Here is a 15,405-nt window from a genome sequence, read left to right on the forward strand (position 1 = left end):
TGTGGAGAATCAGCATTCGGATTTTTTTAAATAACTGGAAACTAATTATTCTGATTTATGGTGTTGGCGCTGTGGTCGATCGCGGATAATTTAAATTTGAGGCCATTGAACTTAAAGCCCCGACCCGCAAGCTGAAATGAATGATGGAGCACATCGCAGACATTTATTCAGTATTGATTTGGGTCTTGAAGGCAAAACGAGACTCGAACTTATGTAATTGTTCCATAAGTTTATCCTTTTTTTTTGTTTTGTTATTTATTTATTTTTTTTACTGTTTTTGGTTCATTATTCCTGTTCGTGTGTGTCACCCCTGGACATGACAAGCAGTAAGTAGCCAAGCTCGTTTATTCTGACGAACAGTCCTAAGGCCAAGATATTTTAAATCATATTTCAAAAAAACTAAACGGTGAATTTGAGGAAGTTTATCAAGCTGTCACTTGACTGACACTAATGACTTTTCAGTTGATTGAGTAATTAATGAGCAAATCGTTTCAGCTCCAGACTGAGACACTCAATATAAAACACAATATACAGCAGATATATACTATATATATATATATATATATATATATATATATATATATATATATATATATATATATTCGGCACTTTGCTCAGATGATTGAAAGGCACACATGCGTGTGTACCTAATCACGTTCTCGCAACCATTTCTAACGCACAAACATCGTGAAGCTTGAGCTCATCTCAGGAGAGTGCATCAAATTACATTGTGCTGCGTGTTTCATTAGCCACTCATCAATGCACTCCACACACACATACACGCACACGCACACACACACACACACACACACACACACACACACACACACACACACACGGAGGCTCTATAGTCAGAAGAGAGCATCAAATTAAAGTGAGCTGCCTTGTCCCATTAGGCAGAAATGATCTGTCCACATTCCTGAAGGTAATAACTGGGGAAAATAACTCCTCACTTTAATGGCTCATTTTGGAGATAAACTCTTCTCCTTAACCGCCGTACTTGTCCCTGCATAACAAACTTTTGACATAGATCAGTGAAATTAAGATTTCAAGCCCTCATCGAGCAAATCTGAAGCCAGAGAAATAAAACTCGGCCGTAGTCTTCTTTTCGACTGAGCCGCGGATTCTTTTATTCGGTGATTTTTCTTCTCAAAGTTTAGACGCTCACGGGTCTCGCTCGTGTTTTCGCCGGGCGGTGCACACTTTTTTTTTTTTTGCTCGCTCAGCACGTGTTTCACGTGATTATGATTCACAGTTTGACACCACGCGCGGTGCATATTTAACAGATAATACAGAGAAGTGATCCGTCATCCCTTGGAAGTGCCGCCATTTTGGTCTTTATGGGTATATAAAAGATGATTTATCCTTTTTTTTGTCCGTAAACACTTTTTTTCAGATTTAAGGCAGCTCAATGACATCACCCGCACTTAGCAATGTGATGCTGTGCTTTTCTTGAGGAAGACCCTTTTAACTCATCTCACTTCCATGTGTTTCACTTTTCAATCACATGATGATGAAAATGTGTTTTTGACTCATTTCAGCTTTGGAATTTACTATCAGCCTTCTCAGCAGCAAAATAGTTATATTCATTCACCATTAGTGGTGCATGTGACTGAATTCTAACCTTAGAGAATGGATGTTTGTTAACCAAATGCACCTTGAGAGTAACTGAATGCTTTCTTTCTCCCATAGTTTGTGCTTACTGTTTTGTTGACTCCCCTCCTCGTGTAGTTTCTGTGTTTTTAAATAACCTGTGTTGTGATTTGCTGTTGAATTAAACGTGTTACTTTTTAATGCACACAGGCTTATACTTTTACTTTCTTTTGGCTTTGTATCTGCCAGGAGTTTGTTCCCCTGCAAGCTGTGGAAGTACACCAACTGTGAGACACCTATCAGCGTCTATGGAGAAAATGAATGGCGCATTTACTCCTGGAACCAGGTGTGCCTGAAACAGCTCCCCTTCACTTCGCAGCTTTATGGTCTCTCCATATGTTTCTCTCCATGATGCTTGAACAAACCCCAAACTATTGATTGTGTCCACAACTGTATGATCGTTTAAAGTCTCAAATCACTCGGTACTCTCATACAAATGCATTTACCAGCTAGGTTTATCCTAATACCACATAAAAGCCAATTCCAGCCGTTACATCTTTAACCGAAAGAAAAAGCAGCGTCCTGCTCACGGCCTGAGGAAGAATCGATGCTTATTGTAGAAGATTAACCGTGTTTAATTATGAACTCAGAACAGTACCCGCAGCATTGATTCGAACGGGTTTCTGAAAAAGAGAGAGAGAAATCCATTTGGAGGGAATTAAGAAAAAGAAAAAAAAAAAAAAAAAGACAATTGAATTGCAGCGCTGGAGTGTGTGTACGTGTGTGGCCTCGAGGGAAAAGAGAGCAGATGTTCTCAGCAAACATGCCCGAACAAAAACGGCAGCATCAGCAAAAAGTTAGGACCTACCGATGCGAGTGGCATCTCTCCTCATCGCCGCGTAGTCGTGCCAGTCTGTTCGCCGCACACCGTCGGGTCCCACCTGAGCGACCTTACGCATGTGGTTCAACCCCTGCAGGAGCACAGAAAATATAGATGACGTTAAGACTCCCGTCACGTCCTTCCTGCTGATCTGAATTTAGCCATTCGTCATTTTTTTATAACACAAAATTTGACAAAAGCTCAGTCACTTCACTCCAAAAAAAATCCTTCATCTTTAAATGTATTCAAAGAAAGTACGATCGATATGGGAAGCATATGCTGCTAATGACCGTGGAGGACGCTACGCTTTCAAATGTGTGATGAGTTATCTTGACATTTTTCCATAAAAAACGAATTCTTTCATCTAAATACGGTCGGATTTCAAGACAAAAAAAGGAACAATGACAGGATCATCTTTATCTTTGGTATTTAGCAGTAAAAAAAAAATAAAAAAAAAATAAAAAAAACCGGTGCAGTAATGTGCTTGAATACAAGCTGCAATTCGTTCTTTTTTCCCCCCAAACACACACATTTGGAGGAAGAAATCAAACTTTGTATCCACTTCTATCTTTCTCCTGGCTTTCAGCCAAAAGCAGCATGAGTTTTATTTTTCTTCCTGAAATGTGCTGCTGACAGCTGAGGCGTTTACACAGAGAGAGAAAAAAAAAAAAAAAAAGTCTGCTTTTTATTTGTATGACACGTAGAAAATAGCACTCAGTTTCATAGCCATTACACACACACACACACACACACACACACACACACACACACACACACACACACACACACACACCCTCATCACCATAAGCTATTATTCTCTCCTCAGCATTATAATGCAAAAGAAAGCCATTCTCTCCGCTTTAGAAAATGACTTTCAGTGTCTCAAGATATTATAGGATCACAGCACAATGGTAAATTAATTAGCTCCATGGGAGGATGCAATTAGTGAAATGTTGTTAATACAAACGACACGTCTGACTGCATGGGATGCTATTAACCAGGCTGTTAGCTGATACCGCGGCGAAGTCAAACCAACCGCCATGACGAGCGACGGGCGCGCGTGTCTTCATGTGAGCGGAAACCAGCTGTTCTCCATAGTTGGATTGTTGTTGTCTTTTGTCTGTTTACTTCCACGTCTGCCCGACTTTGACAGAGACAGCCAGGCCAATCAGCCGCGGTGGTAAAGATACTGTACAAAACAACAATAAATCCCCGCGTCACTACGTTGGGTACATTTCCGACGAACGCGTCATTACAAGCTGCTGGATGTCAAGCGAACGCAAGCGACAATTCAGTTTCACAAAGCGAGAACAACAAGCGTGTAATCACCGCGGATAATTTGTTCCGATGATGGCTTTGGGTTAAAAACTCCCGCAACGATAAAGAGAGAAACATTTCACGCCCTCGGTGTCACAGTTCATCCTCGTTGTTCGGTTTTGTCTCTTTGTCTTATCTGTCCGTTTCAGTCTGTTCTCGTTGTTTTGTTGGGTTTCTTGTTTCCCCTCATTTGGTTTCGTCCTTAAAAGTTTTCACGTTCGTTATTTTGGTACTCACGACGTGTCTCGTTTTAGTTGTCCCGCTTGTGTCTAATAATCTCCCTTCCTCCCGTGTCAGATCATCGCTGTGTTCTCGTTGCATCCTTGGCTCGTCCTTCTGGAGTTTTTCCTCCAGAATTGTGAGTTTTTATGTTCCGACTTTTGCCTTGCCCGCGGACCTTCCTTTGTTTGTTTTTTCTTGCATGTAACTCTATTTTTCATTACAGTTCGATAAAGTATGATGAAAATAAAGTTACAAGCAAAACAAAACAAAAACAAGGAAAAACAAACAATGAAAAGTTTGGGACAGACTCTTCTGACAGGAGTCAAAACACCACAACCATCTACTTGCTGTGAACCAGCATCCTTTTTGAAATAACTGACCTCTAATTATTCTGATTGATGCTATTTGTGTTGTTGTTATTTATGGGTAATTTATATGAGGAGGTCATAAGCGGCCAACTCCACCATCCCGCAAGCCGAAGTGAAAGATGGAGCACATCACAGGCGTTTATCCAGCATTGATTTGGGTCTGCAGAGCAAGACATTACTCTCAATTATCTAACATTTCACTTCATTCTTCTTTTTTTTTTTTTCCCTTTGGTTCATATTTCCTCTAAGTGTGTCACACCAGGACTTGAGTAAGAGTCCATCTGTGTCTTTCTAACTAAAAGGAAGCGACACGGTGCTGCCCCATTTCCTTTTGATTAAAATTTCAGCACACGTCACAGTGATATTCCGCTGGGGCTGTCTGCTCTAACTAGACCTTGAAAAACAAGACAAGGAGAACGAAAAACTATTGCATTCTCAGTCTCGGGGAGTATTTTGGTGTGACTTTCCTTAGGTGCTATCTGGCAGGTGTTTGTGTGTCTGGGCACGGGCTGAGGAAAAACAGCAAACGAGAGATGTGGGTGAGAAACAGATTGAGATACGCCGAATGCTGCCGAGAAAAGAAGACAGAAAGGCATGGGAAAAAAAAAAAAAAAGTTTAGTCTTTTTCTTCCAGCTCCATCCCTCTGACTTTCTCAAACACACACACACACACACAAGCAGCAGATGTAGAGGATCTTACATAGAACAAACAGCCAAGGGAATTTAACTCCCAGAAAAGCTGTCGTAATCACTCAACACTAATATGCAGGAAATGTAACCGGACACCACATTAACCCAGCGCTCAAGTGGAACATCCATTTCCTTCCCACTGTAGAGGCGCTTTCATTTTCATTCAATTCATTTCACTTCAGTCGAATTCAGTTCTGTTCAGTTTAAATTCACTGTCTCCCTAAATGATACCAGTGGCACGATGCACACACCCCCCACCCCCCCACCAAACAACAGCCCCACCCCAAAAAGGAGATCTTTAGTTTGTACACAACGCCCAGAATTTAAATCAAAACATGAAGAGATTCAGACATGTTGGTCAAAAAAAAAAATCGAACAATGAATTCTCTCACATCACACGATGACTCACCTGCTGCTAAGTCTCTAAACGCAACCTCCAGAGTTGCCTGACCCTTTATCATCCACTTCAATGCTTGAAAAAGATGAAGTTCAGCTGAAAAGGCAGCTGGGATTGGATTTAAAATAACAGTGAATGTACACTGCTGGGCACCTCTTTTTTTTTATATTATCAAACACATCACCAACACCGACCTCATAAAAGCCGGTATAAGTAGCATTGTACAGAAAAGCAAAACACAGTAAACACAGCCATCGTTATTCTGCTCTGTGTGTTTTCTCTGCCTCCCTGCTGTGTGCGCTGCTGCTTCCATTTCTAATGGTCATTATCACGGGGATCAGGCTTCTCACACACACACACACACACACACACACACACTATATCACATCATCATTCAAGGTACAGCATGAAGAAGCAAACGGAGTCACAAGAGTTACACCAAAAGCAATGCAGCCAATGGATTATTTCTGTCAACTGATCATTAACTAATTACAAAGCACTGTGTCTGATAAGTGCAAGACCAAAACGTAAATTCATATTTTATCATGCAAAACATTCATCTTACAGTGGAGAGAGGAAGAGAAAGCGGGAGAGATAGAAGTGACCAATTTCACCTGCATGACTGATCTCTAAACACTAATGTAGCCTTTTAATGGTATATTAATTTATTCTTCTAATGTTTGCTGCTAACAAAGTATCTGTCCCTGGGCAGGGATAAACAACACCGCTTTGAAGTGTTTTTATGGTGTGCACATGTGTGTGCGTGTGTGTCTGTGTGAGACAGATTGCCAAGACACGAAACAAGAAACTCGCTTTGCCGTGACTTACTCAGCACCACGGACAGAGACACAGTTACCAAGGTTCAAACAAGGACCTGGGTTTGAGTGATTTAATCAGCACCACGGACAGAGACACAACTACCAAACAAGAAACTGGGTTTGACTGACTCAATCAGCACCACGGACAGAGACACAGTTACCAAGACACAAACAAGAAACTGGGGTTGACTGGCTCAATCAGCACCACGGACAGAGACAGACCGAGGACTGACGGTCTAGACAGACAAAAAATATCCACTTCCAGTCCAGAATTGACTTCCTTGACTTCCATGTGCAGTGGAAAGTAGGCTTTTATTTACTCTGTTAAATTGAAGACCAATGTGACAACAAAGACAGAGGCTTTGAAGTGGTAAGTCTCTCACTCATAAACTAGATGTATGCTAGCTCTAAAATGGAAACTTGGTGTTGCAACAGTAACTACAGAAGGCATTGCTGAGGGAACACTTGGTTTCACAGGCAGATGGAAGATACAATGGACTGCGTCTTTTTCAACTGTTCTCTACTTTGTACTTCATGTTGCCTCGATTATTTCCTTTTATTGTTCCACTTTGGTACAATATAATGAACATGGTATGTCGAAAATGACAAGAAATTCTACCTTTTATCATGTATTTATTATTCTAAACATTTGGTGCTTTCTGCCAGTGCTGTCTGAAAATGTCTGACATGTCTCACGTGACCAGACCTAAAAGGTCTTAAACGGTTGAAAAAAAAACTCATATCACAAAGAAATGGAAATGCAATGCTAACCTCTTAAGTGTCACCTTTTCTGCAAAGACTCATCATTCTTTGTGCTGGTCGTTTTTCTTCCTCAGTTGATGTATTATGGCACAAGGGAGACAGAATAAGTGACAGCAAAATCAGAACAAAATGCCAGTGACCCTCTGAGGTTTCGCTTGGACTTTCTAAACTTTATGTTAAAACACAGGAGCAAAACTTAAAACATTTGCAAAAGGTTACAATGTCAAGGTTATCATCAATGATGATAGTTCTTGCTGTACAACCTCCGAACGCTTTCTGTCCTCCTTGGAAGCAAACTTGTGGATCTTTTCTGAATAAATCCCACTTGAGCATGGTTTGCTCTTAGTATGACAATTACTTTATCAATATGTATTTCAGGCTGTTATGTTGTATGACTGCAGTGAGCAGCACTCCTAGGAGTAAAACCAAGCTGTCAAAAATGTATTATGAATATTTAAATTGGCGACAAGAGGGTTTCTTGGCAGAAATTAACATTAATTATAACACTTATAATTGTTTATTTGAATTTACAAAAGCGTGGAACTAGCACACGTCTGCTGGTGTTTACAATATAAGCAACTGTTAGCTTCTAGGCAGAGAACTGTCGAGAATGAGCTTCCATCTGAGCAGCTCGGCTCTACAAACATTTGTCTTGTATGTGTGAGAAATAGCATTATTAAAGCTTGATATGAGCCTAATTTTATGTGTTCAGACAATTCACACTTGTGGGTTGCCACATATCATCTGTCGAAGCACATATCATTTTGGTCAGAGTGAAAATATATTCACATTTATTGGATTGATTCAATTTAAATTTGGTGCGGACACTTCTCTGATAATCAATAATCTACCTCTCCATCACATCAGTTCATGACACATTTTCACAACCTATATTGGAAAATTGGAACTGGATTTCGGTTTTAAAGCTTTAAATTTTGATTTCTGGCCATCTTTCTCAAACACTAGAATTGGAAGGTAAAAACAAATTATCGCATGAAAAGAGCAGGTTTTTCAATAGCATCTGGCCATTTGACAGGTACTGTACATTATATGGAAGGTAGTCTTGCAATACAGAGTATAACAACTGATGTGACTCCGCAGTTATCATGCAATTTGCTGTAATATCATACCTGACTAACTGTGAGATTCCCAGGTGTATTGTACCTGTAGGGAATCCAGAAATCCTATCTGTGCAAAACATGTTGTCCTCTGCAAATAAACTCAGGAATACTTCCATGACATTTTCTGAGCATGTTTATGTTCAACTGAAGTCAAACTTTTGATTTTAGGAGCAACATGCCGTCTCCAGCGGCACCACCCTCAGGAGATACGCGTCTTTTTTTTTTTTCACAAGGGAGTGATAAATAACTAACAATAACAAACACAATAGTCTCAAAGCTGTTAGATTTGGATTTCATATTCAATCATATGAAACACTACTAAGCTTTATGATGCCTTTTAATGGCAGATGGCTTGAAGTCACCATCACCACCACCATTGTTGGTATTTTGTTAAGCAACAGCTCAGTTTTAAACTAAGAAGAAGACTGAATGAGGAACGACTGCTATCGGGCTGCCTTTGTGTGGCGTGCAGAGAAAAAGCTGCTACTACCAGCAGAGCAGTCAGTCTGATAAGAACAAAGCCGGCCATTCATTCTCTGAGGAGGACCAATCAGACCACGTTGGGTCAATTCCTCCCTTGTCTGTTTCCTCTCCTCCCGCTGAAAGTCGACAGAAGCTTGAAGTAAGAAGAGAAAGTTTTTTGGGGTTTTTTCTCCTTCCTGTTTTGTCAGATCAGAGACCCCCGAGAGACATAATTACCTGCCTTTTCTGTTTCACCTCACCTCCTGCTCCTCCTCCCCCATCTTCAGCCACTTCACAGACAAGTCAGTCATTGCTGGAGGCTCAGAATCCCCCCTGTTCCCTCTTGTGGAACACAAAACTTTTGTGTGCACTAACTGACCTACTCCTACCCCAGTTTAGTGGAAGGCCAGGTTAGAGGAACACTAAAAAGTCCAGTGACTGCCTATTCACAAGATTGACTAAAATGCTGTGTCACCGTATATAAAATATATGTTTTCACTGACAAAAACGACAAGCACACAGCCCTGACATATCATATCCTCCTATTCTTAAGTTCCAGCTAACATGTTCGCAAATAAGTTCCTGCTAACACGTCCAGCAACATCGTAATCCTGCATGAGTCATTGGAGACATTGTCGAAAACCAGAAAAAAAATCTGTTTTAACTTCCTACTATTTCAGGGGGGAGGGGGGGGGGGGACAGACTCTGCTCCGGCTGGAGAAACCCTGTTGTGACAAACATGCAAATCCCTCCAGGCGTCTGCTCAGTCTCATCCGAGCTAGACACGAGCTTGAGGCGGAGGACCTCCAGGCAGAGGCCCCTTGCAGCGAGGCACTCCAAACACCCCTCAATGAGGGACGCTCAGCTAGGCCGCCGCTCAGTCCATTATCTCCCAAAAGGAGTCATTATCCAGAGTCATGCTGAGACTGGGAGAGCAGGCAGAGGACCAGAGAGAGACCCGGACTCGAGTCCTCCGCCTCTCAGACTTCCTGCTCAGATATTGATGGATTATGGTCTGAACGCTGATCTTACAATACGGTCTTACAATATGTTTGGGCTGCCCGCCATTTCTATGAGACAAAAGAAGGTGGATACAGATCAAGGCTCTCGCTTCATTTTCATTTCAAAGTAGAGATCAAAGATGAAGAAGAAAATTGTGGGATGAATTTGACAAATATGCGTGTTTACATGCCTCATTTTTGTTGATGTTTTTCCAGTTGCATGAAAAGCAATGAAAGGCCATCACGGTGAGCTCTTAATGTAGCTGCTTTCTTTAAAAAAAAAAAAAAAAAGGTGCTTCACTTTCCGGCTCTGCTGCTCCACAGAAAGCTTAACCCTCCTGTTGTCCTCGGGTCAAAATGACCCGCAGCTGTGTTCAACCAAGTTCTATTTCATTTTCATATTTTTGGGGATCATTGGTGACGAGGAGGCTGTGAGGGTTTCTTTAAAGAATGATGACCAATGATCCCAAAAAAATATAAAAATATAGAAATAAAATAGAACTTGGTTGAACACAGCTGCGGGTCATTTTGACCCGAGGACAACAGGAGGGTTAAATTGTCCAGAGAATGTACTCTGATACTCGTGTGACTAAACAGACACAAATTCCTGCAGCCAGGTGTCTTAAATCTGGTGAAATCCTGAAGCTTTCTGAATCAGACCTTCAATTACCACAGACATGTTTCCAGTGCGCAGGTTTTGCATCCGCTCTGATTTGCATGTACACACATATAGTAAACAAACAACAACAGCATAAAAAAATAAAAAAAACTAAGAGGCAGGTGTACCCTAGAGGGTATCCACTAAGATGACAGATATTCCCCTCACTTGTGCTCTTGCACAAATAAAAAAAAGAAAGGATACACTTAACAAACATGAAGCAACTGCATACAAACAGCTAAAAGCAGTTCTGCTATCACCTACGAGCAGCCGAGTGCAGCGTCTCCCAAACAGCTTAAAGGATATTATTATTGAAGAACTGTTGGCAGATACAGCTGGCAAACAACTGAGAAATCTGAACTGCAACCGCTATTAATGCTACCGAACACGTTGATGTGCGCACGCTCCGGCTAAAACAGCTTGCTTTGTTTTCAAGAACCGACTTCAAAGCTCTCATCCCTCCCGCTGTACTCGCCATGAAACTCTAAGCGAGGTCAAAGTGTTTTAGCAAAAACTCTGAAGGTACATTCACAGATAACTTCCTCCCTCTTTAATATGAGGCTCTAGATGCACTCCTCCTTTTACCACCATAAATTAATCCATCAAAGTCTATCCGATGGAGCCACATGAGACTCTGGTGTGTCGTGTCTCAGCGGTATACCGTGGTATTAAAATTGATGGTTATCGTACCGTGCACGTGTGCAAAAATGCAATGAGCGGAGATGCTCACCTCTGCGTTATGACTCTCCTTTTTCTCCTAGATTGCCTGTCAGACTCGGCGACGGGCACCACACACACACACACGTGCATCAGAGAATACGAAACCGATCGTATCTTCATCTCCACACCCGAAAAAAAGGGATTTAAAAACAAAGCTGGACGACTTAATAAATGTCATAAATGAACATGGAGTTGTCCTCGAGGACGGATATCCATTTTCTAAATAATGTGGACGCAGAGAGTCTCCAAAGGAGGAAACACATCAAACATCTTCAAGAATCCTCACATCCCGGCTCCCGACTCCATCTTTTCTGGGTTTTTGACATCTTTGTCTGTGAGTGGAATGTAAAGAGGGCTCCGGCCAAGCCGTCGCACACCTAATAATACACACGATCATTATTTAGAGCACTTCTGACAGCACTTAAAACAATGTAACTGATAATAAAAAATAATCATCATAATAGTAGTGAAATATCATATACAGTGGTACCGTCATACCGTGATATATTTCTGAGATGGTTATCATAACCGTGAAAAACCCATACCCACATCCACTTTACGAGATTAGTTTCCTGCCTATTTACCACCAACGGGCGTCATCGGTACTAAAATTCGGCCAAATAAATTGTCCCTGCAGAAAAACAAGTACGACACTGTGGACCTTTACATTAAATTCGATCAATAATTCACATAAAATTCCACTCGGTTTCATTGTACTGGGTTTAATTTGAAGGCGTCCATTTCAAACAGCACAAAAGAAAAACAATGGTCATTTACAGCTGTGTTGGCACTGCTGGGATCGCAGCTTCCACTGGCTCCGGTCCAAACCCACACGAGCTGTTCAAATAAGCTCCATTATTATTAGAACGTCTGAGGGAGAGGAGGGAAAGGGAAGAACGGCACGGGAATACTGCACGGTGGCCGCTGACTGAGACGCTGTGCTGCCCGGCTCAATGGATCACAAAGTCCACGGAAGGAGGAGGTCAGGTTTATGGACGGGTCGACAAAACATCCCACTGTTTCCCGTTTCATACGGATAGTCAACGGAGGTCGATGCAGTACCTGACCCTTAATCAAGTAATAAGTTTTCCCAAACCATAATCTTTCTCTAAATTTGACCAATTTGGGTTTTTTTTCTTCCTAAATTTAACAGTCATTTTTTTTTCCTGCTGTGTGTTTTTCTGAAGGGCAGGGAAACCTCTATTTTCCTGTCAGAGTTGTTTTGGTTTTGGGAATAATTATGAGTTTTTAAGCTGGACAATTGTGTGTTCGGGTGCGAGGACTCGATGCTTGACGTCATATGATGCAGAGTTGCGCAAGTTTTGTGCCCTCTTTCAGCAATAAAGGCCTCAACACGTCGTCTTTTTGTCTTTAAGAGCTACAGATGAAGCTCTAAGTCACATGACCAGCAGCAGCAATAGCAGCAGCAGTCTCCCTCTCGCTGCGTGAACGTCCTTCTGTCAGCAGATCCTTGACTATTGATGCGTGACTTCTCTCCGTTTGTTGCTTTTAAACTTGGCTCTTTTCAACACGGGGCCACTAAACTAAAACGGGCAGACACCTCATCGTCCTCCCAGCATCCCTTCGTACTGTACGTCGATGCCATCTGAAGCAGACTCTAGCCTGCTCTGCTGAGTCCCGCTGTGTTTTTGTTGAGCTCGAAACAGTACGCTCCTTCCCTCCACTGCAGTGATCAATGCTCAGTAGGGTTAAGAAGAGCACATCCATCGGCTTAACAAAAAGAGCCATCGATGCGCTGCTGAGAGGCAGTTAGCCACACTAGCGAGCGCTATTCTCAAGGCCATTTTATTTTTTTCCCAATACGAGGGAGCGAAAGCACTTTTTTGCTTTGTCACTTTTTAACAGCAACAGGTGTGTTTTAAACAAAAAAAAAAACCATTTGTCCCCTCCCCTCCCCCAGAAGGCAACACCCCTTGTCAATCTGTTTAGTGATTGGTCGGATCGGATTGGACAGTAAAAAGAGCTGTTTCAGTTCATGCTCGTCTACTTTTTGGTTGGCATAACTTGGAGTCGTGCAGTGTACTTGCTATAAATCCAAACTAACTGTAGCTCCGTATGAGCCTGGTGCCAACCGGACCCGATTTCCCTCCGTGGATACGAGTCTGTTCGCCCTCCATAGAGAGTTGTTTACAGTCTTTCCATCCTACCAGGCGCAGACCTTGGGTACATTTTAACCAATCAGCATGCGCCGAAACAGGCCGACACTCTGCCACCGTCGCAACGACCTCCAGCCCGTGTCCAGCAAAGTGTTTTTTTTTCTTGAGTACCGCATGTTTTTGAAATTGTTTTAATGAACGCCAGCAGCCAGACGAGATGCTGAGCGTTTATTCTGCGCTGAACGCTGAACGTTCGATCACCGAGAGTTGAAAAATAACAACGCTCGTCACTGTCACCAGCCGTCCAATCACAGTGAAGCAGGGGCGGGACAAACGCGGCCAACCGCCGACACTGGTCGCCGATTGGCCGTGCAAACGCTGACACAAGCCGAGTTGCCAGACCGTACTCGCAGCGAAGAAAACTGAAGCTGTGAGCGACAGCCGGCGCTCCACGTAAGAGTGAGAAACAATTGCAAATTCCTCGAGCTGCTATGCTTCAGGCCAAACTGCTGTTATCAGGATATGAAAAAGTGCAACCAAATGAATCCAAACGAGGACACTGCAGAAGAAAATCTTTCTTGTCCTCCTCCTTGGGTAAATAAATCTTTATTAAAAAAAAGAAAAAAAACAACTATGTGTATGCGTGTTGTTCATTTATATTCCGTTTTATTTGATACATCAGCGGTAGATATTGTGCACGAACGAGATTGCAGCTCATCCTGTCTGTATTTAATCCGCTCTGATCTTATTCTGACGGTTTAAGCACTGTGTTGTCTACAAGTGAAGCGGACAGAAACCAACAAGGGGGAAGGAAATATCAGTTACAAATGTCTCTAACAAGACTTATGTGGGAAAAGGCTGAATGGGATTAGGGTATTGATTTTTATCTACTTCAGTGAAGCCATAACGGCCCACGGGGAGCTCTCAAAACACACACTTATTGTTCCTTCCTGTTCCCCTCATTCGTCTTTTGCTCCACTTGTCTTTTGCCATTAAAAGTTTACAGGAAAGGAACAGATGAAAGGACGAATGCTCACAGGCAGTTTGTAACAGCGTAGAGGAGGCGCTGTGTTATTAGCGGCTGCAACAAGACAAATGTTAGCGGTGGCTAATGATAGACTGCCAGCCCAGCCAGTGCGTTTCCCTGCTTTCCACTCAGTGAACGCCTTTAGCACCGAAGATGCCGAAATAATGGCCCTTCAATGCCGAGTAGGAGTGAACCGGCTTCCTAATTCACACTGCCCAAGTCCCGCGGCTCAAAAGGTTTTCCTACCTCCGATACATGGAACTTTACATCTTTATAACAGCAGGGGAAACGAGCAGATGCCTCCCATCAGCCAAAACCCCCGGTTCAACGGTAATTAAATGCACAATTAACGCACACTGCACTGCACCGACCCTCCGAAGTATTTCTTACCTCTCGCACAACAACCAACCCTACAACCATCTTGAGTCGTCTGATGATGTAAACGCTTCTGCTTTTCCATCTGTCCCTTCAATCCCACGTGACAAGAACGCAACAGAAGTGGGTAAATTGACAGATTTGATGCGAAGAAATGCAAAATGTTCTCCCAGGATGATTAAGAGTGACAAAATGTCTGACGGCTCCTTTACAGAGTCAGCTGATTTGAATATTACGAACCTCTGTCATAAAGGGATTGTAAACGCCTGAGGACACGCATAAAAATGAAAGGCTAAAATAAAGTCACGGCAGTACTGATATTCACAGCTTGTAGATGGGAATAACTTCCTGTCGCTTCCTATCACATTTCTTTAGGGATAACAAACTATCCAACAATTTCATTCCAGATTTTTTTTTTTTTTTTTTTCAATATAATGAAGCGGAGACAAACAGATAAGCATAAAAAAAAAAAAAAAAGATCTACCCTTCTCCATTGAGTAAAACAGCAGGCAGTAAGTCCGTCAGTCAGTAGATGATCAATGTTAATCACTCGCTCTCATCTTCTCTGTTGAAACAGTGGGAATGGAACTAAGAAATCGATGCGGGAATCAATAAGAGGAAAAGTCAGGATGGGGAAGGCTGACGCCGGTGAATGGAATAACATCATATACATTAATACTGGCTGGTAATGCATGAATTTGCACATAAATCATGCTGAAAGTGGTGGATTCATTTCGGGCTGTTGAATCTTAATGCCTCAGAGACAGTGAAACAACACGCCTTCATCATTTGGAGTTCATTTTGGGAGGGAAAACAACCGTTTCAGACTTTAATTGTAAATTAAACTTGAAACGGACAGGCTTTTTTTCTTTAGTAT

The 15,405-nt window shown here is 42.1% G+C and overlaps 1 protein-coding gene across 3 annotated transcripts in view; it reads right to left on the reverse strand.

Moving 5' to 3' along the window:
• The window catches only part of LOC138196165 (polypeptide N-acetylgalactosaminyltransferase 10-like), a 118,568-nt gene that overhangs the window by 46,374 nt on the left and 56,789 nt on the right, over nucleotides 1-15,405 (reverse strand). For all 3 annotated transcript variants that reach the window (XM_069145960.1, XM_069145959.1, XM_069145958.1), the window contains exon 2: nucleotides 2,462-2,564. In XM_069145960.1, coding sequence (XP_069002061.1) covers nucleotides 2,462-2,552 — 91 coding nt within the window. In that variant the 5' untranslated portion in view covers nucleotides 2,553-2,564. The remainder of the gene's footprint in view (nucleotides 1-2,461; nucleotides 2,565-15,405) is intronic.

The sequence above is a fragment of the Embiotoca jacksoni genome, unplaced genomic scaffold, assembly GCF_022577435.1.
Source record: "Embiotoca jacksoni isolate LCO1_2020_lvr unplaced genomic scaffold, fEmbJac1.0.p SCAF_13, whole genome shotgun sequence".
NCBI lineage: Eukaryota > Metazoa > Chordata > Actinopteri > Embiotocidae > Embiotoca > Embiotoca jacksoni.